This window comes from Manacus candei, unplaced genomic scaffold (assembly GCF_025592945.1).
Source record: "Manacus candei isolate 608988 ecotype Guabito, Panama unplaced genomic scaffold, ASM2559294v1 h1tg000045l, whole genome shotgun sequence".
NCBI classification, from domain to species: domain Eukaryota; kingdom Metazoa; phylum Chordata; class Aves; order Passeriformes; family Pipridae; genus Manacus; species Manacus candei.
This window is the reverse complement of record NW_026138093.1, coordinates 4,540,404-4,564,089: the sequence shown is the minus strand read 5'-3', so window position 1 is coordinate 4,564,089 and position 23,686 is coordinate 4,540,404. Positions and strand designations below refer to the sequence as shown.

General features: G+C 51.6%; 1 protein-coding gene and 1 pseudogene across 1 annotated transcript in view; one reads left to right on the top strand and one right to left on the bottom strand.

Annotated features, from left to right (window-relative positions):
* The window catches only part of LOC127474815 (zinc finger protein 208-like), a 1,262,639-nt pseudogene that overhangs the window by 62,146 nt on the left and 1,176,807 nt on the right, over nucleotides 1-23,686 (bottom strand).
* The window catches only part of LOC127474832 (zinc finger protein 345-like), a 61,028-nt gene continuing 57,037 nt past the window's right edge, over nucleotides 19,696-23,686 (top strand). The window contains exon 1 of the mRNA XM_051796135.1: nucleotides 19,696-20,665. Within this exon, the coding sequence (XP_051652095.1) occupies nucleotides 19,767-20,665 (899 nt within the window). The 5' untranslated portion in view covers nucleotides 19,696-19,766. The remainder of the gene's footprint in view (nucleotides 20,666-23,686) is intronic.

The window sequence follows — 23,686 nt, the reverse complement described above, 5'->3', positions numbered from 1 at the left end:
GGAAAAAAGTCTGGAAGCTTTGGCTTCAGGTGAAGTTGGTGAAGCAGCCTGGGCACTTCTGGGGCAGCAAAGACCTTTCGATGGTGGCACCTTTTGTCTGGCAGGAATCTTCATTTGGAGCAAAGTTTTCTGGAGGTGGGACCGGCCATTGAAGAACAGGCTTGAAAAAAGGGAACAGCAGTTCTTTCTACCGGGAAAAAAAGTCTGAATCCTTTGGCTTCAGGTGCAGTTCTTGGGGCAGTCTGGGCACTTTTTGGGCAGCAAGAGATTCCTGTGGGGGCCCCTTTTGTCTGGCAGGAATCTTCAGTCGGATTCAATTTTCCAGGAGGTGGGACCGGCCATTGCAGCGCAGGACTGAAAAAAGGGAACAGCAGCTCTTTCCCTGAGGAAAAAAAGTCTGGATCCTTTGGCTTCAGGTGTAGTTGTTGCAGCCTGGGTACTTCTTGGGATAGATGAGTTTTCTGTGGTGGCACCTTTTTTCTGGCAGGAATCTTTAGTAGGATTCAGTTTTTAAAAAGGTGGGACTGGAGATTGCAGCGCAGGGCAGAAAAAACGGAACAGCAGCTCTTTCCCTAAGGAAAAAAAGTCTGGATCCTTTGGCTTCAGGAGTAGTTGGTGGGGCAGCCTGGGCACTTCTGGGGCAGCAAGAGTTTTTTGTAGCGGCAAATTTTGTCTGGCAGGAATATTCATTTGGATTAAATTTTTCACGAGGTGGGACCGGCCATTGCAGAGCAGGCCTGAAAAACGGGAACAGCAGCTCTTCACACCAGGAAAAAATCTGGAAGCTTTGGCTTCAGGTGTAGTTTGTGCAGCCTGGGAACTTCTTGGGAAGGAAGAGTTTTTTGTGGCGGCACCTTTTGTCTGGCAGGAATCTTCATTTAGAGTAAATTTTTCAGGAGGTGGGACGAGCCATTGTAGCAGGGCTGAAAAAGGGGAACAGCAGCTCTTTCACCCAGGGAAAAAAGTCTGGATCTTTTGGCGTCAGGTGCAGTTCTTGGGGCAGCCTGGGCACTTCTTGGGGAACAAGAACTTTCTGTGGTGGCACCTTTTGTCTGGCAGGAATCTTCATTTGGATTCAATTTTCCAGGAGGTGGGACCGGCCATTGCAGAGCAGGGCTGAAAAAAGGGAACAGCAGCTCTTTCCACCAGGAAAAAAGTCTGGAAGCTTTGCCTTTGAGGTGAAGTTGGTGGGGCAGCCTGGGCACTTCTGGGGCAGCAAAGACCTTTCTGTGGTGGCACCATTTCTCTGGCAGGAATCTTTAGTTGGATTCAATTTCTCTGGAGGTGGGACCGGCATTACAGAACAGGACTGAAAAAAGGGAACAGCAGCTCTTTCCACCAGGAAAAAATTCTGGAAGCTTTGTCTTTGAGGTGTAGATTTTGGGACAGCCTGGGCACTTCTTGGGCAGCAAAGACCTTTCTGTAGTGGCACCTTTTCTCTGGCAGGAATCTTCATTTGGATTCAATTTTCCAGGAGGTGGGGCCGGCCATTGCAGCGCAGAGCTTAAAAAAGGGAAAAGCAGCTCTTTCCACCAGGAAAAAATCTGGAAGCTTTGACTTCAGGTGTAGTTTGTGCAGCCTGGAAACTTCTTGGGAAGGTAGAGTTTTTTGTGGTAGCACCTTTTGTCTGGCAGGAATCTTCATTTGGATTCAATTTTTTAAAAGGTGGGACCGGTCATTGCAGAGCAGGGTAGAAAAAAGGAACAGCAGCTCTTTCCACCAGGAAAAAAAGTCTGGAAGCTTTGTCATGGAGGTGCAGTTGTTGGGGTAGCCTGGGCACTTCTTGGGCAGGAAGAGCTTTCTGTGGTGGTGCCTTTTGTCTGGCAGGAATCTTCATCTGGAGTAAAGTTTTCTGGAGGTGGGACCGGCCATTGCAGCACAGCACTGAAAAAAGGGAACAGCAGCTCTTTCTACCAGGAAAAAATCTGGAAGCTTTGGCTTCAGGTGTAGTTTGTGCAGCCTGGGAACTTCTTGGGAAGGAAGAGTTTTTTGTGGCGGCACCTTTTGTCTGGCAGGAATCTTCATTTAGAGGAAATTTTTCAGGAGGTGGGACAAGCCATTGCAGCAGGGCTGAAAAAAGGGAACAGCAGCTCTTTCCACCAGGGAAAAAAGTCTGGATCTTTTGACGTCAGGTGCAGTTCTTGGGGCAGCCTGGGCACTTCTTGGGCATCAAGACCTTTCTGTGGTGGCACCTTTTGTCTGGCAGGAATCTTCATCTGGAGTAAAGTTTTCTGGAGGTGGGACCGGCCATTGCAGCACAGGACTGCAAAAAGGGAACAGCAGCTCTTTCTACCAGGAAAAAATCTGGATCCTTTGGCTACAGGTGTAGTTAGTGCAGCCTGGGTACTTCTTGGGCAGGAAGAGTTTTCTGTGGTGGCACCTTTTTTCTGGCAGGAATCTTCAGTCGGATTCAATTTTCCAGGAGGTGGGACCGGCCATTGCAGCGCAGGACTGAAAAAAGGGAACAGCAGCTCTTTCCCTGAGGAAAAAAAGTCTGGATCCTTTGGCTTCAGGTGTAGTTGTTGCAGCCTGGGTACTTCTTGGGATAGATGAGTTTTCTGTGGTGGCACCTTTTTTCTGGCAGGAATCTTCAGTAGGATTCAGTTTTTAAAAAGGTGGGACTGGAGATTGCAGCGCAGGGCAGAAAAAACGGAACAGCAGCTCTTTCCCTAAGGAAAAAAAGTCTGGATCCTTTGGCTTCAGGAGTAGTTGGTGGGGCAGCCTGGGCACTTCTTGGGCAGCAAGAGTTTTTTGCAGTGGCAAATTTTGTCTGGCAGGAATATTCATTTGGATTAAATTTTTCACGAGGTGGGACCGGCCATTGCAGAGCAGGCCTGAAAAACGGGAACAGCAGCTCTTCACACCAGGAAAAAAGCCTGGATCCTTTGGCTTTGAGGTGCAGTTGGTGAGGCAGCCTGGGCACTTCTTGGGATAGATGAGTTCTCTGTGGTGGCACCTTTTGTATGGCAGGAATCTTCAGTCGGATTCAATTTTCCAGGAGGTTGGACCGGCCATTGCAGCGCAGGGCTGAAAAAAGGGAACAGCAGCTCTTTCCACCAGGAAAAAATTCTGGAAGCTTTGGTTTCAGGTGTAGTTGGTGGGGCAGCCTGGGAACTTCTTTGGCATCAAGACGTTTCTGTGGTGGCACCTTTTGTCTGGCAGGAATCTTCATCTGGAGTAAAGGTTTCTGGAAGTGGGAACGGCTCTTGCAGCACAGGTCTGAAAAAAGGGAACAGCAGCTCTTTCCACCAGGAAAAAGTCTGGATCCTTTGGCTTCAGGTGCAGTTCTTTCGGCAGCCTGGGCACTTCTTGGGCAGCAAAGACCTTTCCGTGGTGGTACCATTTGTCTGGCAGGAATCTTCATTTGGATTCAATTTTCCAGGAGGTGGGGCCGGCCATTGCAGCACAGGTCTGAAAAAAGGGAACAGCAGCTCTTTCCACCAGGAAAAAAAGTCTGGATCCTTTGGTTTTGAGGTGTAGTTGGTGGGGCAGCCTGGGAACTTCTTGGGCAGCAAAGACCTTTCTATGGTGGCACCTTTTGTCTGGCAGGAATCTTCATTTGGAGCAAAGTTTTCTGGAGGTGGGACCGGCCATTGAAGAACAGGCTTGAAAAAAGGGAACAGCAGCTCTTTCTACCAGAAAAAAAAGTCTGGATCCTTTGGCTTCAGGTGCAGTTCTTTCGGCAGCCTGGGCACTTCTTGGGCAGCAAAGACCTTTCTGTGGTGGCCCCTTTTGTCTGGCAGGAATCTTCATTTGGATTCAATGTTCCAGGAGGTGGGACCAGCCATTGCAGAGCAGGGCTGAAAAAAGGGAACAGCAGCTCTTTCCACCAGGAAAAAAGTCTGGAAGTTTTGTCTTTGAGGTGAAGTTCGTGGGGCAGCCTGGGCACTTCTGGGGCAGCAAAGACCTTTCTGTGGTGGCACCATTTCTCTGGCAGGAATCTTTAGTTGGAGTAAATTTTCCAGGAGGTGGGACCGGCATTACAGAACAGGACTGAAAAAAGGGAACAGCAGCTCTTTCTACCAGGAAAAAATGTCTGGGACTTTTGGCTTTGAGGTGCAGATTTTGGGGCAGCCTGAGCACTTCTTGGGCAGCAAAGACCTTTCTGTAGTGGCACCTTTTCTCTGGCAGGAATCTTCATTTGGATTCAATTTTCCAGGAGGTGGGGCCGGCCATTGCAGCGCAGAGCTTAAAAAAGGGAAAAGCAGCTCTTTCCACCAGGAAAAAATCTGGAAGCTTTGACTTCAGGTGTAGTTTGTGCAGCCTGGAAACTTCTTGGGAAGGTAGAGTTTTTTGTGGTAGCACCTTTTGTCTGGCAGGAATCTTCATTTGCATTCAATTTTCCAGGAGGTGGGACCGGCCATTGCAGCGCAGGTCTGAAAAAAGGGAACAGCAGCTCTTTCCACTAGGAAAAAATCTGGAAGCTTTGGCTTCAGGTGTAGTTGGTGGGGCAGCCTGGAAACTTCTTGGGAAGGAAGAGTTTTTTGTGGCGGTACCTTTCGTCTGGCAAAAATCTTCATTTGGATTAAATTTTTTAAAAGGTGGGACCGGTCATTGCAGAGCAGGGTAGAAAAAAGGAACAGCAGCTCTTTCCACCATGAAAAAAAGTCTGGATCCTTTGTCTTTGCGGTTCAGTTGTTGGGGCAGCGTGGGCACTTCTTGGGCAGCAAAAACCTTTCTGTGGTGGCACTTTTTGTCTGGCAGGAATCTTCATCTGGAGTAAAGTTTTCTGGAGGTGGGACCGGCCATTGCAGAGCAGGTCTGAAAAAAGGGAACAGCAGCTCTTTCCACCAGGAAAAAATGTCTGGATCCTTTGGCTTTGAGGTGCAGTTGTTGGGGCCACCTTGGCACTTCTTGGGCAGCAAGAGATTCCTGTGATGGCACCTTTTGTCTCTGAGGTGTTTTTTCCCTGTTATCAAGTCCTTTATGGCGTCAGTCACAGAGCACTGGGACTGCTCACAGGGCATGATGAAGGAACACAGCAGCAGTGTGGAAAGAGGAGGTAGAAAAATACATTCCTGTATCTAATTGCCTTCTTCAGTTAGAGAAATTGCTAATCTTGTGACATTATTTGTACTGGACCCTTCTAAGGATGTACGTTTGCCCAGACCTTTTGCTCCAGATGTGCCAGCTACACCAAATGAAACCAGAGAGAATCTCAGTGAAGCCAAAAATCAGCTCTTATGGCACTTGGCACTCTATGGGGTTTAGCACTGGAGCTCAATCTCTCTGGGATGGCTGGTCCAGAACAGTTCATTTAATGAATGGTGCTGTTGCTGAACTTCCCTGGGCACATTGCAATTGGCTACTGAGACTGAAAGGTTTCCTCGAAGGATTTTTATCTTTTGAAACTACAGGCTGAATTTTAGGGATAAACTCCAGTTTTCTGAAAGTGGAAAGTTGATCAAACAGAAAAGACTGTTTCTTCTACAACAGATTTGAAATAGTCCACTTGTAAAAATCACAAAGCTTGAAGTCTACTCAGCAGAGCTGATTCCTCATCTGCACTGATCATCAGCAACTGGACTCTCTCCTATTTCAGGGTCTCATCTGTGTACACTGGATTAAGGCCTCCTAACTTCTTAAGAAAAGTAGTGTTATAAGCTCACAGTTCTGGCAAGGTTTCCTTAGTAGATGGGTTGAAAAGCAAAACTTTGTTGCCATGACCAACGAATGCAGAGCCCAAGGTGGTTTGTGGTGCTAGCTTTGCTCCACTCTCTAATAACTCTGTCCAGATCAGTGCTGGCAACAAGAATTCCAGGTTAGCGCTTGTTTCATTTTTCAGGCTTTGCATTTCAAGAATGGGGAGTTGTTATTGGAAACTCTGCCATGGCTGTCAGTAACAGCCTTGGAAAACAGTTTTTCTTATTTCTGAGGGAGAAGTTGTCAACCCAGCTTTGGAGTATGCAAATAGTTGAATGACTTGTTGTACAATTGGAAATAAAAATCAATACATTTGGTCTGATTAATGTCTTAAGTTATATTTGGCTAAAGAGTTCTTTTCTTGTTACCTTCTTTAAAAAATAGGACCCATAAGCAGAAAGGTGATCTCCTGAAGTGTTGCAACCTTTTAAGTCCACTTGTTGCCACACAACAATAGCATGCCAATATCACATCCAAAGATACAGAATCTTACAGAGATACACACAAATATAGACCTATACATATCTATGTATGTATATCTATCTACCTATACATATCTATACATATGTATACAAATACACACAAGAAAGTTTGGGGTTCCTGATGAGAGTTCTACACAGGTAATGAACAGAGGACTGGTTTGATGTGTCATACAACTGTGGGGACCATGAACGTAAGCTCTGAGCTTTGCTTTATTGTCCTGGTTTGTAACTGCCTGCCTTCCCTTTGGGGGGAACACAGGCCTCTATTTTGCACAGTCTGTTTTGTTTCACTTGGCAGTGCAGACTAGGGGCAGAAGAGTTTTTGAAGCCAAACAGCTCGATGCAGATTCAGTTCCTTTAGTGGTGCCTAAAACTCAGGAGCTGGACCCCACGGTGCCGGTGGGACCCACCCAACTCAGCACGTTGTTCCATGATTCCATCAAGTCCAACTGTCAGCCCAGCACTGCCCCAGCAACCCCCAAACCACTAAAGCGTGTCAGCCATGGCCAGATGCAGGCGCCTCTGAAACACCTGCCGGAGTGCTGGCTCCGCCTGGGCAACCCATTGCAGTGCCCGAGCCCCCCCGAAAAACACGGCGAGAAACCTTTGTCCAGGAGCTGACCTGAAGCTCCCCTGCCTCAGCCTCGGGCCACGTCCCCCGCTCCTCCCAGCGCAGGCTCCTTTCCAGCAGCCCCCTCGGCAGAAGGCGGCTCAGGGCTCCCCTCTGCCCCCCCGGCCGGCTCCGCTCCGGCCCCGCTCCCGCCACGGCCCCGCTCGGCTCTGCACGGGGAAGGAACGCGCCCAGCCCCGGCCCGACACCCCCGGGGGCCGCGCACCGGGGGTCTCTGTCCGGGGGTCACTTGCCAGGGGTCTCTCCCTCTGGGCCGCTCACCGGGGGTCCGTCCGCAAGGGTCACTTAACGCGGCTTCTTCCCCGCGAGTCGCTCACCGGGTGTCACTTACTGTGCCTCGCTCACCGGGGGTCGCTCACCGGGGGTCGCTCACCAGCGGCCACTCGCCGGGGGCCGCGCACGGGGGGTCCCTCGCCCGGGGCCGCGCACCGGGGGCCACTCGCCGGGGGTCTCGGGGCCGCTGCCCGGGGTCTCTGCCCGGGGGCCGCTCAGCGGCAGCGCTCCCGCTCCCGGCCCCGCCCCGCCCGCTCCCACCCAAACCCCACCAACCGCCCCTCTCGGCCCCGCCCCCGCCCCGCCCAAGCCCCGCCTCGCCCCGCCCACTCCGCCGCCTCCCATTGGCTGCGCACGTTCGGCCCTGGAGCGAGGAGCGCGCGGGGAGCGTTGCCTGGAAACCGGCCAGGGAATCCCGGGAATCCTCGAGGCGCCGGCGCTGCCCCCCCACTCCTGGAGCAGCGGCCGGGCCCGCCCGGGGAGCGGGCACTCAGCGCCCGGCTGCGGCCGCCAAAACGGGCAGGGAAGCAGGCGCGCGGGAGGCGGGCTCCGGGCCCCGGGCAGCGAGGAGCCCTTAACTGATATTTCGCTAAAGAGTTCTTTTCTTGTTACCTTCTTTAAAAAACAGAACCCACAAGCAGAAAGGCGATCTCCTAAAGTCTTGTAACCTTTTAAGTCCACTTGTTGCCACACAACAACAGCATGCCAATATCACATCCAAAGATACAGAATCTTACAGAGATACACACAAATAGGTATCTATACATAGGTATCTGTATATATACATATCTATACAAATACACACAAGAAAGTTTGGGGTTCCTGATGACAGTTCTACATGGGTATTGAACAGAGGACTGGTTTGATGTGTCATACAACTGTGGGGACCATGAATGTAAGCTCTGAGCTTTGCCTTATTCTCCCGGTTTGTAACTGCCTGGCTTCCCTTTGGGGGGAACACAGGCCTCTATTTTGCTCAGTCTGTTTTGTTTGACTTGGCAGTGTAGACTAGGGGCAGAAGAGTTTTTGGAGCCAAACAGCTCGATCCAGATTCAGTTCCTTTAGTGGTGCCTAAAACTCAGGAGCTGGACTCCACGGTGCCAGTGGGACCCTCCCAGCTCAGCACGTTCCATGATTCCATCAAGTCCAACTGTCAGCCCAGCACTGCCCCAGCAACCCCCAAACCACTAAAGCGTGTCAGCCATGGCCAGATGCCGGCGCCTCTGAAACACCTGCCGGGGTGCTGGCTCCGCCTGGGCAACCCATTGCAGTGCCCGAGCCCCCCCGAAAAACAGAAACCTTTCTCGAGGAGCTGACCTGAAGCTCCCCTGCCTCAGCCTCGGGCCATTCCCCCGCTCCTCCCAGCGCAGGCTCCTTTCCAGCAGCCCCCTCGGCAGAAGGCGGCTCAGGGCTCCCCTCTGCCCCCCCGGCCGGCTCCGCTCCGGCCCCGCTCCCGCCACGGCCCCGCTCGGCTCTGCACGGGGAAGGAACGCGCCCAGCCCCGGCCCGACACCCCCGGGGGCCGCGCACCGGGGGACTGTCCCCGGGGCTCACTGCCCGGGGGACCCTCCTCGGGGGTGACTTACCGGGGCTCCCTCCCCGGGGTCACTTGCCAGGGGTTGTTCACCGCGGGTCATTCACCGGGGGTCCCTCCCCAGGTGTCACTTACCGGGGCTTCTTCCCCGCGAGTCGCTCACCGGGTGTCACTTACTGGGCGTCGCTCACCGGGGGTCGCTCACCAGCGGCCACTCGCCGGGGGCCGCGCACGGGGGGTCCCTCCCCCGGGGCCGCGCACCGGGGGCCACTCGCCGGGGGTCTTGGGGCCGCTGCCCGGGGTCTCTGCCCGGGGGCCGCTCAGCGGCAGCGCTCCCGCTCCCGGCCCCGCCCCGCCCGCTCCCACCCAAACCCCACCAACCGCCCCTCTCGGCCCCGCCCCCGCCCCGCCCAAGCCCCGCCTCGCCCCGCCCACTCCGCCGCCTCCCATTGGCTGCGCACGTTCGGCCCTGGAGCGAGGAGCGCGCGGGGAGCGTTGCCTGGAAACCGGCCAGGGAATCCCGGGAATCCTCGAGGCGCCGGCGCTGCCCCCCCACTCCTGGAGCAGCGGCCGGGCCCGCCCGGGGAGCGGGCACTCAGCGCCCGGCTGCGGCCGCCAAAACGGGCAGGGAAGCAGGCGCGCGGGAGGCGGGCTCCGGGCCCCGGGCAGCGAGGAGCCCTGAAAAGAACAAAAGAGTTGGAAGAGAGGGAACTCATCGCACCGTCACAGAACAGGCTGAGGTGGAAGGGACCCACGAGGAGCGTCGAGTCCAAGCCTTTGCCCGGCACAGCACCGACCCCAAGAGTCACACCGTGTGCCTGAGCTCTGCCAGATCACAGCCCAGCATCAGCTTCATGTGCCGTGAGGCCCCACGTGTGTGTTTGCTCCCCATGTCTGGTGGGAGAGATGACACTCCCTTAGAGTGGAATAAAGATTATCCTAGACTGGAACTGGCAGCTGTGATAAACTGTATCCCGAGAGCATTTAACTGGTTGCAGTTTTCCCTGGGCTCTAGCTTGCTATTTATTATAGTTATTTGCAGACAGGAAAGGGGAGAGAATTAAAAAATCTCTTTCTCCTTGACCCCTCCACAACAAGTTTGAGGACATGTGGGTGTTGAAACATAGCTTAACAAACAGTCCAGCCTTGAGAGAGTGGGGAGAGCACAGGGGGGCTCAGTTTAACCGTTTGTCTGGTTTTCTTCCTTTCGAAGGAGGATTTATTTTTCTTAGGTGGGAAATTGCCAAAAATAGACAGCAAAATCAGACTGCAGTTCAGAGATCACACCCTCATCTCCGTGGAACCAGATCAAGAGAATGCTGTGGGTACAGTGAAGCCACCCCTGTACATTTGGGGTGGGCTGGGGAGTGCATGTGAGGCATGTGAGTTGTTGCTTTCCTGTGCAAAAGGTCTATGAGGGTCATGCAGTTACACTGAGCTGGATCCTGCATCCCATTAGGGTCTGTTAGGATACTGTGGGGTTGTTTGTTGAGTGATATGGCACATTCCAACCTTATGTAGCAGTTGGTTTGGATACATGTCCGGAATAAAGCCAAGTGCTAGAAATACTCAAACACACAAAATATCTTTTATTACAGTGAGAATAATAATAATAATAATAAACTTAGCAAGAGGAATTAAAAACTAAAAAAAAAGGATACAAAATAACTATCTTATCGGGTGGCATTAAAACAAATACTACGAACAGCATTTAATACAGAATTAACTAGTGAAAAGGGATACCAAAAAAGGATCTTAACACAATATTATGGATAACACGATATTGGTTAGTAAAAAGGGAAACTAAAGGAAAAATACCGTAAACATAAAAGGGGAATTAAAGGAACACTAAAAGGATATTAAAAAGTTTGTTCTCTCAGTTGCTTCCTGTCAATAAACTGTGCTTACCCACACAGACAGGCCAGGGCTGCCAGGATCTGCAGCAGCTGGTCGGTGCCCGTGCTTAGCGGGCGTCCCCGTGGAACAACACAGTCTCCATGGCAGGATGAGGATCGCTCACCCCAGCAGTCCTGACACCCCATTTTATCAGCTCCACATTACACCACGTAGGGCCAGTACCCAGTATAAGGTGATGCCTGAGTGGCAGCCAAACCCTGCCTGTTCATCACCTGATAGCAACAGTCTGTGCATGCCCTGCTGTAGGGCAAGGGGCCAGCGACCCCTGCCCACAGAATCTGCCTCCCATCATCATCTTTCTCACCCCTATGTATGACCTCTACCATTGTGTTTCAAGGGTATCTATCTTGCAATACGTAGCAAAACCAAGGAAGAACTCGGCTCTGATAATAGGGGATATCAAGCTGACTTGCTAAAAAGCACAATGGACCTTACAATTCGCTTGTGCCATGAAGTTCCATTGTACCATACTCTGGCTGGTTTCACATCCTAATATGATTCCTTTCTCACGCCTCTATGCTCCATTGATCATCTAATTCAAAAGTACCCCCCTTACATTTGTTTAAATATAAAATGAACCAAGGACAATTTTTGAGAGCTTTGCATTTAGATTTCATTAGTCTGAAGTAGTAGAATAAATGGTCTTGTGTGTATTTGTCTGTATAGAATCATGGACTGGTTTTGGTTGGAAGGGACCTTAAAGGTCTTCTCATTCCACCCCCTGCCATGGGCAGGGACACCTTCCACTAGAGCAGGTTGATCCAAGCTGTCCTTGGACACTTGCAGGGATCCAGGGGCAGCCACAGCTTCTCTGGGAATTCCATCCCTGCCCCTCCCCACCCTTCCAGGGAAGGATTTCTTCCCAGTCTCCCATCTAACCCTGCCCTCTTTCAGTTGAAAAACCATTTCCCCTTGTCCTGTCCCTCCAGGCCCATATCAAAAGTCCCTCTCCCTCCTTTTTAGAAGCCCCCTTCCCTGGTGGGGTGTCTTCAGCTCCTCCCAGGACCTGTGTGTGTCTGTATCTATCTTGTATCTGTCTATATTTATAGACAGGATATATTTTAATACATTTCTATTCATATATTTATACTTATTTATACACTGTAAATATTAATGCACACCTATCTACACAATGATGGTAACTTTGTGTCCAGACCTACCCCTTCCCCTCTGTAACCTTTTTGGGGTGTTTATTCCTTGGGATTTCCAGGGTCTCACTTTCAGTGGAGAGGATCTTTCCCACCTGGATCTTTGCTGCATCAACTTCAAGGTGGCCAATCTGAGCCGCTGCAACCTGGCCCGTGCCAGCCTGTGCTGTGCCAGCCTGGAGAGGGCTGACCTGTCAGGCTCTGTGCTGGATGGAAGAGCTGCTGCAGCTTGGGAGGGCTGGGCTTGTGTTAACAGAGAGGAGCTGGAACAAACAGAGCGGTGTAAAACATCGAGTTCTTAAATATATTCTAGAGTTATTCTGGTTCCCAAAGCTTTTACACCTCCTCACACTAATGATTTAATGGGATTGGCTCCCAAAGCAGAAATTAAAACTGTCTTCTTGATTGTCTTTGGTGTTGTTCCTCTGGCTCTCAGTGACTCCTGTCTGTGCCAGTGTGCCAACCTGCCAGGGGTGAAGATGCTGCGCTCCAACGCAGAGGGAGCGTCCCTGAAAGGCTGCAACTCTGAGGACCCATCAGGCCTTCAAGCTCATCTGGAAGGTGAGAAGCTTTTGCCTTGTGAATCTGTGCCAACTGAAGCCTGTGTTTGTCCATTTCTATGGCCCAGAAAAGGTCCAGCTGTGGTTTGTCCAACCCTGAGAAGGGCCCACAAGGGCTGCACTGAGTCTGTGACCATCTCAGCCCCAAATCCCCTTGTCCTCCTCCAGTTCACACAGCTCTGAGGCAGCACCAGTGTGCTGTGTTTCTGACTGGTTTTCCTCCCAGAACCCCTTTCTGTGTGTGTTCCAGGTGCCAGCCTGAAAGGAGTGGCCATGGAGGGCAGTCAGATGACAGGAATGAACCTCCGAGTTGCAACGCTGAGAAACGCCAAACTAAAGAACTGAAACCTCAGGGGAGCAACGTTGGCAGGAACTGATTTGGAAGTGAGTTGGGATTCATTTTCCATCCTATTCCTTTCTACCCTATAGTCAGCTGGTAATTTGGGGGATTGCTGGCTTTTGGCTGACCTCTCCAGCTTCAGAGTACAATGGAGTTCAGGTAAATGGACTTCAAGTAAAGCTTTGAACAGAGTTCTGGGTGCATTCCATTGACACTTCTTTTTCTTTTCCCCTTCAGAATTGTGACCTATCAGGTTGTGACCTCCAGGAAGCCAATTTGAGGGGCTCTGATGTGAAAGGAGCCATCTCTAAAGAGATGCTGACCCCCCTGCACATGTCCCAGAGTGTCAGATACGGAAGAGAAGACGTCAAAGAGGAAGGAATCCAAACATTTGTTGTGACTTTCTTCACATCAAAGAGGAAAGAATCCAAACATTTGTTGTGACTTTCTTCACCTCCTCCCCTTCCTGAGTTAGAAGGAATGGTTATTAGACAACTTCCATTTGCAGTAGTGCCTAAGTAGACTCTTTTTGATCACTTTTGGGGAGGGAATTTTTGTTTCAGAGGTGGAAAGAGAGAGTTTCTCCCTTTGTGAAGAGAGTGAGGAAGTGGGCTGGTTCTGAAACCAGAAAGTTGGGCTGGTTTGGGGGGGAGGGTTCAAGACTTTCATTGTTTAGCATTGCCTGACTTTGGAATGCATTTTAATTTCTAAAGCACAATATATGCAATTCTATTTGTTAAGTCTGTAGCTGCAATATGAATAGAAAATGTTATTGCTGTATAGTAGCAAACAAAGTTGAGGTTTACAGGTAGACAAGTGTATTTACAGTCAGTGTCTTCATTCCAGCTGGGTGTTAATGCCAGGGGTGGTCACACAGTGCCCACAGGATGTGTTCAGGTCTCTGCTGGGGTGGAAACAGTGGGGAACTGTCCTCAGAGGTCCTAAATTGCTGTGGAGTGGTTGGAGTGCAGGGTTAGAGCAGCTTTATCCCCTCAAATGTGCAGAGGAAGCTGCTGCCCCTGCAGGGACCTGCCCAGAGCCCGGATTGAGTTCCCGCTTGGAGATCCCTGGGCAGAAATGGGATGTCTTAGTTAATGCTCTCCAAAGGAGTGTGAAATTGCACTCTCAATCCCAGCTGGGAAGAAAAATTCCCCTGCTTCCACATGTCCTGGCCACTCCAGACTGGAGTTCCTGTAGCTTTTTCCTTCTTTGTTGGGAATTCAATGGACAGAGGAAAACACAGAAGTGTCCCCAAAACAGAGAGAAGTTCTGGGGCCACAGCACCTGCTCTCCCCCCTTATCTCATCCCTTCAGCAGATGAAGAAATGTTTTCCCTCAATGTACTGTGGAAATAGTCCCTGAAAGCATGGGCATAATCCCATTTGCCAGCCAGATCCACTTTGGGCTGCCTAAAGTGGTTGTAAAAGCATCTTGCCTGGGGCCAAGTGCCCCTTCCACACTTGCTTCATCTGTCTCAGTGTTTGTGATCTTGGGAATCCTCATGAACCTGGAACAATGCCAGATTATCTGTTGTCTTAAGATATGTACCTGGGGATTGTTTTGATTTGTTTTTAAATCTTCCTTGTAAATACAACTGATAGAAAACAATGTAAAAAAAAAAAGAAAAAGGGAAAAAAAAAAAAAAAGAAGAAAAAAGAGAAAAAGGAGGAAAAAGAGGAAAAAAAGAACAGGAAAGAAATAGGGAAAAAAAGGAATAAAAATAGAAAAAAGGGAAAGAAAAATGGGGGAATAGAAAGAAGAAAGAATAAAGAAAGAAAAAAGAGGAAAAAAAAGAAAAACCAAAAAGTCCAAGCAAATGGCCGCTGACCCCCGCGAGAACTACAAGTCCCAGAGTGCACCGCGCAGGGCGGTGGGCGTGGCAGAAGGCGGGCGGACGGGGCAGTGGCCGCGCGCTGATTGGCTGCAGCGGGGTCTGTGCAGGCGGTGCGCGCGCAGAGCGCCGCGTTGGCTGCCGGGAAGTCACGATGGCGCTGGGGCCTTCCTTTGTCTGTGAGACCGGGCGGGCGCGGGTGAGAGCGGGCTCTGGGGATCCCCTCGGGGGCTGCGGGGAGCGCGGCTGGGGGTGGAAAGGCCGGAGGGCTCGGGAGGGTTTAGCGCGGGGGTTCGGGGGTTCCCGAGAGGCAGAGCGCGGGATTGCAACCCTGTCGGGGGCCGCGGGGGCCGGGAGGCCTCCCAAGAACCCGGATGTTGGATTCGGGTCCTGAGAAATTCCTTCGGAAAAAAAATTCAAAACCACCCAACCAAAGAAAGAACCCTAAAAAAAGGAAAAATGAGAAAAAGGTGAAGGAAAAACTGCAAGGGCCAGGATGATTTTATTGCTTTGGTTCGGTTTTTCGTCGGTCTCCTCCTTCTCAGATTCTCTGCTCCCTTCCTTTACAGGAAGCTCTTCTGCTGTTCTGTGGTTTTGTGGTCCCTTAGGGGCTTTTAGGGGTACCGGAGGCGGTTTTAAGGTATCTCGGGGGGGGGGTTGATGTCGTGAGGGGACTTCGGGAGGAGGTTGAAGGTCCCTGAAGGGCTTTGGGAGTCCGTGAGAGAGTTTTGGAGTCTCTGAGGGAACTGAGAAGTCCTGGAGAGCTTTGGGGAGGGTGTCTTTGAAGCAGTTTAGGGAGTTTCTAGGGGGATTTTGGGAGTCCCAGAGGGTTTTGAGGGTCACAAAGAGTGTCTTGGGTACACTAGGGGGGTCTCAGGACTCACCTGCTCGTGGTGCAGCTCCTCCTCTTTCCCCCCAGACATCATTAACCCCCCAAAATGTGCCCTAGCCCCCATTTTCCCTTTAATCCCCTCCCCACACAGATCCCTTTGACCCCCCCAAGACCCCTTTTAACTCCCCTAAATGCACCCAAAGCACCCCAAAATCCTCCAAATCCCCATCAACTACCCCCCCCCCAGATCCCCCCAAATCTCCCCCAGCTCCCCCTCAAATCCCTTCCAACCCCCCCCAAAGAGGGATCACCCAGCACCCTGGGACAGGAACACAGTGGGCTGTACTGGGGGCACTGGGCTGTACTGGGAGGGCACTGGGCGGGGCTCAGGTGTCCCAGGACAACGTGGCCCAGCTCCAGGAGAGATCTGGGGAGCAGTGAGGAGGTACTGGTCTATCCTGGTCTTTCCTGATTTGTGCCCCCAATCCCCAAAGCCCCTCCCCAGCTCCCCCAGGACCCTCCCAGACCCCAAAGCCCCCCAGGCCCCCCCAGGCCCCTGACTTGGTCCTGCTGCCCCTTGAGCATCTGCAGCTGCTGCAGAACCAGGCATTTCATCAGCAAATGTTCAGGTGACCCCAAGCTGGGGGTGTGTTGATGTGCTGGAAGGCAGGAGGGCTCTGCAGAGGGACCTGGCCCAGCTGGATCCATGGGCTGATTGCAAGGGGATGAGGTTCCAGCAGGCCAAGGGCCGGGTCCTGCCCTTTGGCCACAAGAAGCCCCGTCAGCCCCCCGGGCTGGGGCCAGAGTGTCTGGAGAGCAGGCAGGCAGAAAGGGAGCTGGGAGTGGGGATGGACAGGGAGCTGAAGAGGAGGCAGAGCGTGCCCAGTGTAATGTTAGAAAAGCAGAAGAGGTTCTGGGATGGTTCTAGAAAGAGAAAGAAGCCCAGAGGCCAGTGCAAGCAGGCAGCCCTCAGCTTGCACCTGATGTCCCCTCCCTGCAGGTTCCTGTCCTTGAGCCCAGGCCCTGAGGTGAGGCTGAGAAGTGGTGCGGAGGTGAGCCCAGAGCTGTCCCTGAGGTGAGGCTGAGAATAAGTGCAAGGCAGAGGTGCTGCTGAGCAAGGAGAGCCCCGTGACTTGGAAGAAGTGAAGTTTTGAGTGCCCATCCCCGAGCAGGTGCTGTGTCCATCCCCTGTGTGCCAGGTGAGCTGGGGCTTTGCTGCAGAGCTGCGGGCGCTGATTTGAGCGTCTCCAAGTGCTGAGATGGTGGGCACCCAGGAACACAAACTGTGCCTGGCCACAGAGCCTGCAAGGAGGAGCAGAGACAGCGGTGTCAGTGTGGGGGTCCAGGTTGTCCCTGTGCCTTCCCCTGCAGGCCCTGGCTGTCCCTGCTGGGCCCCTGTCCATCCCCATCAGGTCCCTGCCCGTCCCCCCGGGCTGAGCTCCCCCCAGGAAGTGCCGTGGAGCTGAAGCTGCTGCCATCCCCCCCTGCAGCCGCTGCCCCAGCCAAGGGAGCAGCAAAGGCAGGGCCAGGAGCAGAGGCAGCAGCAGGGGAGCCCTGGGGGGGCCGGGAAGCTCTTGTGTGGGGCAGGAAAGAGGCGCTGGGCACGAGGCCGGGGCTGCGCTGAGCAGGCCCAGCCCTCACATCCCCCCAGCCAACGCCTGTGGAGCTGTTTGGTTTCCTTGGGCACAGCTGGCACTTGTGGAAGGCAGAGCGGGGCGATGCTGGAGCTGGGGGACCCCCGGGAGCCTGGAGGGGGGAGCACGGAGAGGGAGGAGCCCCGGGACCCCCTGGGCCTGAAAGGGGGGATGGAGAAGGGGAAGCCTGGACAGTGGGGACCCCTGGGATCACTGGGACAATGAAGTGGAGAACCTGGAGAGGGGGAATGTTTAGGAACGTGGTACCCTGAAGGTGAGAGTCAGAGGAGAAGGAACCCTTAGGACCCCCAACACTCTCAGTGTTCCTAAGTGGGACCCCCAGCATCCCAGACACAGGAGACCCTCCAAACCCCACAGAGGAGAGACCAGAGAGGGGGAATTCCTGTGAGAGTTTTTTGGGCTGAATGTTCATAGTTTGGAGTATTTTTTGGCTGAACCTTAGCATTTTACTTTTTGGATGGAGTTCATCTTGCTATTTCTGTGCAGTTTTTTTCCTGAATCTGGGTGGTTTGGGTTTTTCTGGGCTGAATCTTGGTGTTTTGGAGGTTTTTATGGTCACAGGATGCCCGGTGAGTTCTAGAGATGGACTTGGGCAGGAGGAACCCCCAAGCCAACGCGCTCAGCCCTTGTTTTCCCCCCCATCAGGATTTGTCCTTCCCAAAGCTTGGTCGGATGGAGGAGGAGGCTGCGAGGAAGAGGAAGATGCCTTGGGCCCCCCAGGCAGGTGAGGAGGAAGTCAGTGTCCCTTTGGGCGGGTGTTGTGCTGGCTCTGTCAGCCCAGCATGGCCCCGGCTGCAGGACAACCCCGCTGGCGCCGCCGTCCTGCCGGGGCCGGAGTTGGGGGGATGTCCTTGGCCTTCCCTGTGGGCCGGAGGCAAATCCCCTGCCTGTCCTTCTTGCTTCCTGCCCCAGGCCCCGAGCTGAGGAGGGAGAGCGCGGAGGACAAATCCCCCCGTGAGACCCTGGTGGGAGAGGCCGTTTTGAAGGGCTCCCCGGCGCAGGAAGGCAGCGGGGAGGAAAAGGGCCGGAGATCCCCCCGCAGGAGGGGCTCCAAATCCATCCCAGGGTGCTCTGAGGAGGAAAGAGCCAGCCTGTGCCGGGAAGGCGGCCGGAGCTTGAGGGGGAGCTCTGAGCTGGTGGTCCCTGATCAGCCTCCCAGCAGGGAGAAACCCTTCAAGTGCTTGGAATGTGGGAAGAGCTTCAGCCAGAGCACCAGCCTGCTCAGACACCAGCACATCCACAGTGGGGAACGGCCCTACACGTGTGGGGAATGCGGGAAGAACTTCAGGCAGAGCTCCAACCTCCACATCCACCAGCATATCCACACTGGGGAACGGCCCTACAAGTGTGGGGAATGTGGGAAGAGCTTCACTGACAACTCCACCCTCCACTCCCACCGTCGCATCCACACTGGGGAACGGCCCTACAAGTGCCTGGAATGTGGGAAGAGCTTCAGGAAGAGCTCCCACCTCCTCAGCCACCAGCACATCCACAGTGGGGAACGTCCATACATATGTGAGGATTGTGGAAAGTGCTTCAGACAGAGCTCCCACCTGATCGGACACCAGCGCATCCACACCAGGGAACAGCCCAGGAAAGGGATGGGAGAGGTGAGCTAAGGGGATGCGGGAGAGCAGGAGTGGGGTTGCCGTGGGGGTCCCTCTGTGTCCCCATGCCTTGATCCCTGGAGAGTAGGGGGAGGCTGGAGAGAGGGGAGAGGTGCAAGAGCCCTGAGAGCCTGGAGAGGGGGGAGCTCGGGCCCCCTGTGCCGAGCCAGTGGTCGGGGCCGTGCTGTTGGTGCCAAATTGCCCCTGGTCAGGCTGAACCCAGAGCCTGCCCACGTGTCAGGGGGCCCGATCCACTCCCTGCTCTCATTGCCCTGGGGCAGCCTCTGGTGTCCCCCCACCTGTGGGGCTGTTTGGTTGCCTTGGGCACAGCCGGCCCTTGTGCAGGGCTGTGCCCTTGGGGGCTCTTGGGGGTGGGCAGGAGGTGTTTTTTGGGGGTCCCGGGCTGGGTTGGGGGCAGAGCCCCGGCGGTGGGTGGGGGGATGCGGGTCCCCCCCACGGTGGGGGTTGGTGTTGCTGGGTCAGGCCCCGCCGGCTCCATTGTCAGCCCGGTGCCGGCGGGGGGGACACAGCGGGTTTGGGGCCCCCCGGGAGTGCCGGGGGTGGGTGTGGAGCCCGGGAGCTGCCGAGTGTGGAGGGCGGAGCGGGGAGATGGCGGAGCTGGGGGACCCCCGGCAGCCTGGAGGGGGGAGCACGGAGAGGGAGGAGCCCTGTGACCCCCAGGAACCTGAAAGGGGGAGCATGGAGAAGGGGAAGCCTGGACAGTGGGGACCCCTGGGATCCCTGGGACAACAAAGTGGAGAATCTGGAGAGGGGGAATATCAGGGAATGTGGCACCTGAAAGTGAGTCAGAGGAGAAGGGACCCTTGGGACCCCCAAAACTCCCAGCATCCCAGACAGGGGAGACTCTCTGTACCCCATAGGGGGGAAACCAGAGAAGGGGTAACTTCTGGGAGAGTTGTTTTGGGCTAATCTTCATATTTTGGAATATTTTTTACCTGAGTCGCAACTTTTTGCAGTTTGGGGGGGATAAAAGTCATCTTGCTATTTCTGATGGGTTTTTTGCCTGAATCTTGGTGGTTTGGGTTTCTTTAGGCTGAATCTTGGTGGTTTGGAGGTTTTTATGGTCACAGGATGCCTGGTGAGTTCTAGAGATGGACTTGGGTAGGAGGAACCCCCAAACCCAAATGCTCAGCCCTTGTTTTCCCCCCCCATCAGGATTTGTCCTTCCCAAAGCTTGGGCGGATGGAGGAGGAGGATGGGAGGAAGAGGAAGATGCCTTGGGCCCCCCAGGCAGGTGAGGAGGAAGTCAGTGTCCCTTTGGGCGGGTGTTGTGCTGGCTCTGTCAGCCCAGCATGGCCCCGGCTGCAGGACAACCCCGCTGGCGCCGCCGTCCTGCCGGGGCCAGAGTTGGGGGGATGTCCTTGGCCTTCCCTGTGGGCCGGAGGCAAATCCCCTGCCTGTCCTTCTTGCTTCCTGCCCCAGGCCCCGAGCTGAGGAGGGAGAGCCCGGAGGACAAATCCCCCCGTGAGAGCCTGGTGGGAGAGGCCGTTTTGAAGGGCTCCCCGGCGCAGGAAGGCAGCGGGGAGGAAAAGGGCCGGAGATCCCCCCGCAGGAGGGGCTCCAAAGCCAGCCCAGGGTGCTCTGAGGAGGAAAGAGCCAGCCTGTGCCTGGAAGGTGGCAGGAGCTTGAGGGGGAGCTCTGAGCTGGTGGTCCCTGAGCAGCCTCCCAGCAGGGAGAAGCCCTTCAGGTGCTTGGAATGTGGGAAGAGCTTCAGGGACAGCTCTGACCTGCTCCGACACCAGCAAATCCACACTGGGGAACGACCCTACATGTGTGGGGAATGTGGGAAGAGCTTCAGGCTAAGCTCCACCCTGATCCGACACCAGCGCATCCACACTGGGGTATGGCCCTGCACATGTGGAGAATGTGGGAGAAGCTTCAGGGACTGTTCCAGCCTAATCCAACACCAGTACATCCACACTGGGGAACGTCCCTACAGGTGTGTGGAATGTGGGAAGAGCTTCAGGAGCAACTCCAACCTGATCCAACACCAGCGCATCCACACTGGGGAACGTCCGTACAAGTGCTTGAAATGTGGGAAGAGGTTTCAGACCAGCTCACATCTCCTCACGCATGAGCAGACACACACGGATGAGAGGCCCTTCCGCTGCAGCGACTGCGGGAAGGGCTTCAAGCGGAACTCCCATCTGGCCACCCACCGGCGCATCCACACCGGGGAGAGGCCCTACAAGTGTGGGGAGTGTGGGAAGAGCTTCACCCACAGCTCTAACTTGACCAGACACCAACAGATGCACTGATAAGGGAAGCCCTACCAGTGCCCCGACTGCGGGAAGAGCTTCGACCGTAGGACTGACATTTTTGAGTATCTGCACTATCTGCACTCCAACATCAATTTATTCTTTTGAATATGTTTAAGTTTTACCTCAGTTTAGTCTGAAAGCCAAATTCACCACTACCCCATTCCCTGATAACAGTGGGCTGGTTCTGACCAGTGAGGCAGAAATTACCCACTGCCCAGCAAAAACCAGTGGGGCCAGCCAGTGGTCTCTGCCCTGGCAACCCAGTTTCCCCAGTCTCATCTCAAAATGACCAGTTACACTGAAGCAAAGAGCACTGGAACCAGTGCAACAAGCCCCAGTCTGACTTTCACACCTGCCCACGTGTCCTGTTTTCTGCTGCTCTACAGACTTCCTTGTTTAAAATACAATGGGAAAATGAACAGTTTTTGGGGTTGTTTTGGTTTTGGGCTCGGGTTTTTTTTTTCCCCCCCACTGTTCTCATTAACCTCATTTCGAATCTATTTCAGTGTTTGAAAATGAATTAAAATTTTGAATGATTTTTAATGTTAATGCCTTGACCAAAGTAACAAAACATGAAAAATAAAAAAAACCCACACCACAAAGCTGTCCATTATTGTCACAATCAAACACTCAGAAGTACTAACATAAGCACAGTGAAAACCCCATAAATAAGACCATTAAAATAATTTTAATATTTATATATTATTATATTTTTACTAAGCTTAACATAAGGAAATTTAATTCATGACAGCAGCTTTCCCCACCTCTCAAAAAGGTAATTTAGTTACATCTTAGTCACCCTTGAAAGGCTCTTTCCAGTTGGGTTGGCCTCTGCCTTAGACACTCATGAGATCTACCAAAACCAACTTAAGGGCAAATTTCCCCACCAGGTTCAACTGCATTGGTTTTACCAAAAACTTTGCAAGTAACCCCACGACTTTCATCTTAAACTCTTCTCTCAGCCTTGTAAAGTAATTAGCAGTAAACAGACCTGATAATGTGTTATAATTAAGAATTTCTTGTTCTCAGAGTTATTCATGCATCAAAAAGATGCCACAGAACAGCCAAAATATAAATAGCAACCTCTACACTTTGGAAATGTACATTTGGTTTTTAAAGATTTCACAGTGGTTGTTTCCTTAGGAATTCAGGCACATTTTACTAACAAATTTCAATAAAGTTACAAAAACATCTTTCTCCACTAAGACACAGGCAGTCATCCTAACCTGAGGTGGACACTGAAAAGCCCAATTTTTTTCTTAGCTGTCACGAGTCTTTCATTCCTTCTACCACATCAATTAGGCATCAGCCCATTTTTCAAGCTGCTGTTCTCTACCAGCTCCTGCTTTGGTTTCCAAGCCCCGTATTTTGGCCACGATAAAATCAGGGACCTGGGCAGTCATGTCAGAATGACAAAGAGTACTGACCCTCCCTGCCAAGGGAGACAAACCATTCCCAACCTCGACCAAAGGTTCAAGGCAGCGATTCTGAAACAAAATGTACAAAGTTTTTCTCTTCATTTTTTTGCTGAATACCATTTTATTTGAACATTTATTTTATTTAAACATTTTTTACGTATTTATATTTTTTTATATATTTAAGGCAAAGGAATTTGAATTTATATTTGGATACCATTTTATTCAAACATTTATTTTATTTAAAAATTTTTTATACCTTTATTTATATGTTTTTTTAATGTATTTAAGGTGTAGGAATTCGAATTTATATTTGGGTACCATTTTATTCAAACATTTATTTTATTCAAACATTTATTTTATTTAAACATTTATTTTATTTAAGCATTTTTTACGTATTTATATTTTTTATATATTTAAGGCAAAGGAATTTGAATTTATATTTGGGTACCATTTTATTTAAAAAAATTTTTTATTTAAACATTTTTTATATTTTTATTTATATTTTTATATAAATATAAGGCATAGGAATTTGAATTTATATTTGGATACCATTTTATTTAAACATTTATTTTATTTAAACATTTATTTTATTTAAACATTTTTTACATATTTATATTTTACCCCCATCAGATGTTCTGTAAGCACAGCAGTCAAAGCACAACTCATGTAGGTTTGGGTATTTTTAGCTAAGGCTGTTTGCCAGGTTTCTCACATTTAGAGGAATTCCCGGTAAGATGTGACTTTATTCACAGATGCACTCTTTTTTGGGTGTTATTTTGAAATAATGAAACTTTATTGCCTTAAGCAAAGTATGTCAACTGCAATAAAGCTCCTGGTGTTTTCAAGTATTTTCCTTCTTCTCTTAAACAAGTGGAAAATGAAAATCGGTGCTTCAACTAAACATTATCTGTGCTAACCAGAGAGGGCAATACTGGATCTTTCAGGATCCACACATTTGGATGCTTTTGCAATTGGTGTTTGAAGCAACTTCTTTTGTAGACAACTGTTTCACTAAGTAAATTAAGGCTTTCACATTCAGCCCCTTCCTTTAGGTAAGGATTATAAACCAGAAAAGGAGGGAAGAATTACTCGGGGTGTAACTGAAAGGCCAAAGTCCTACCCAAGAAACCAGATGTGACAACAGCTCATTTACAACCCAGTGAGAAAACAAACAAAAATGCACCCAGAAAGATTCAGGAGTCATGTGAAGATGAATATAAAAATGGAACATGAGTCACATGTTTTAGAGATTCGAGCAGATGATTGGGGGCTAGAAAGGCGTCAGTGGATGGCACAGGAAGAGTTTTGAGGAAGAGCTGGAAGGAGAAACCTGGCAAGAAATCTGCTGTTCTACACAGACCTGCAGTGGGAAAAACAGTTTAGGACTTCTGAAGGAACAAAGTAATAAAACTCACAGAGCCCAGGAGCAGAAGAGATTCAATACTTGCCAAAAAGCATCAAAACTAAGCTCATGGACACGCATTAAAAACTGAATTCCTCCAATTCATGAATTCCACTTTTTTGCTTTGGGAC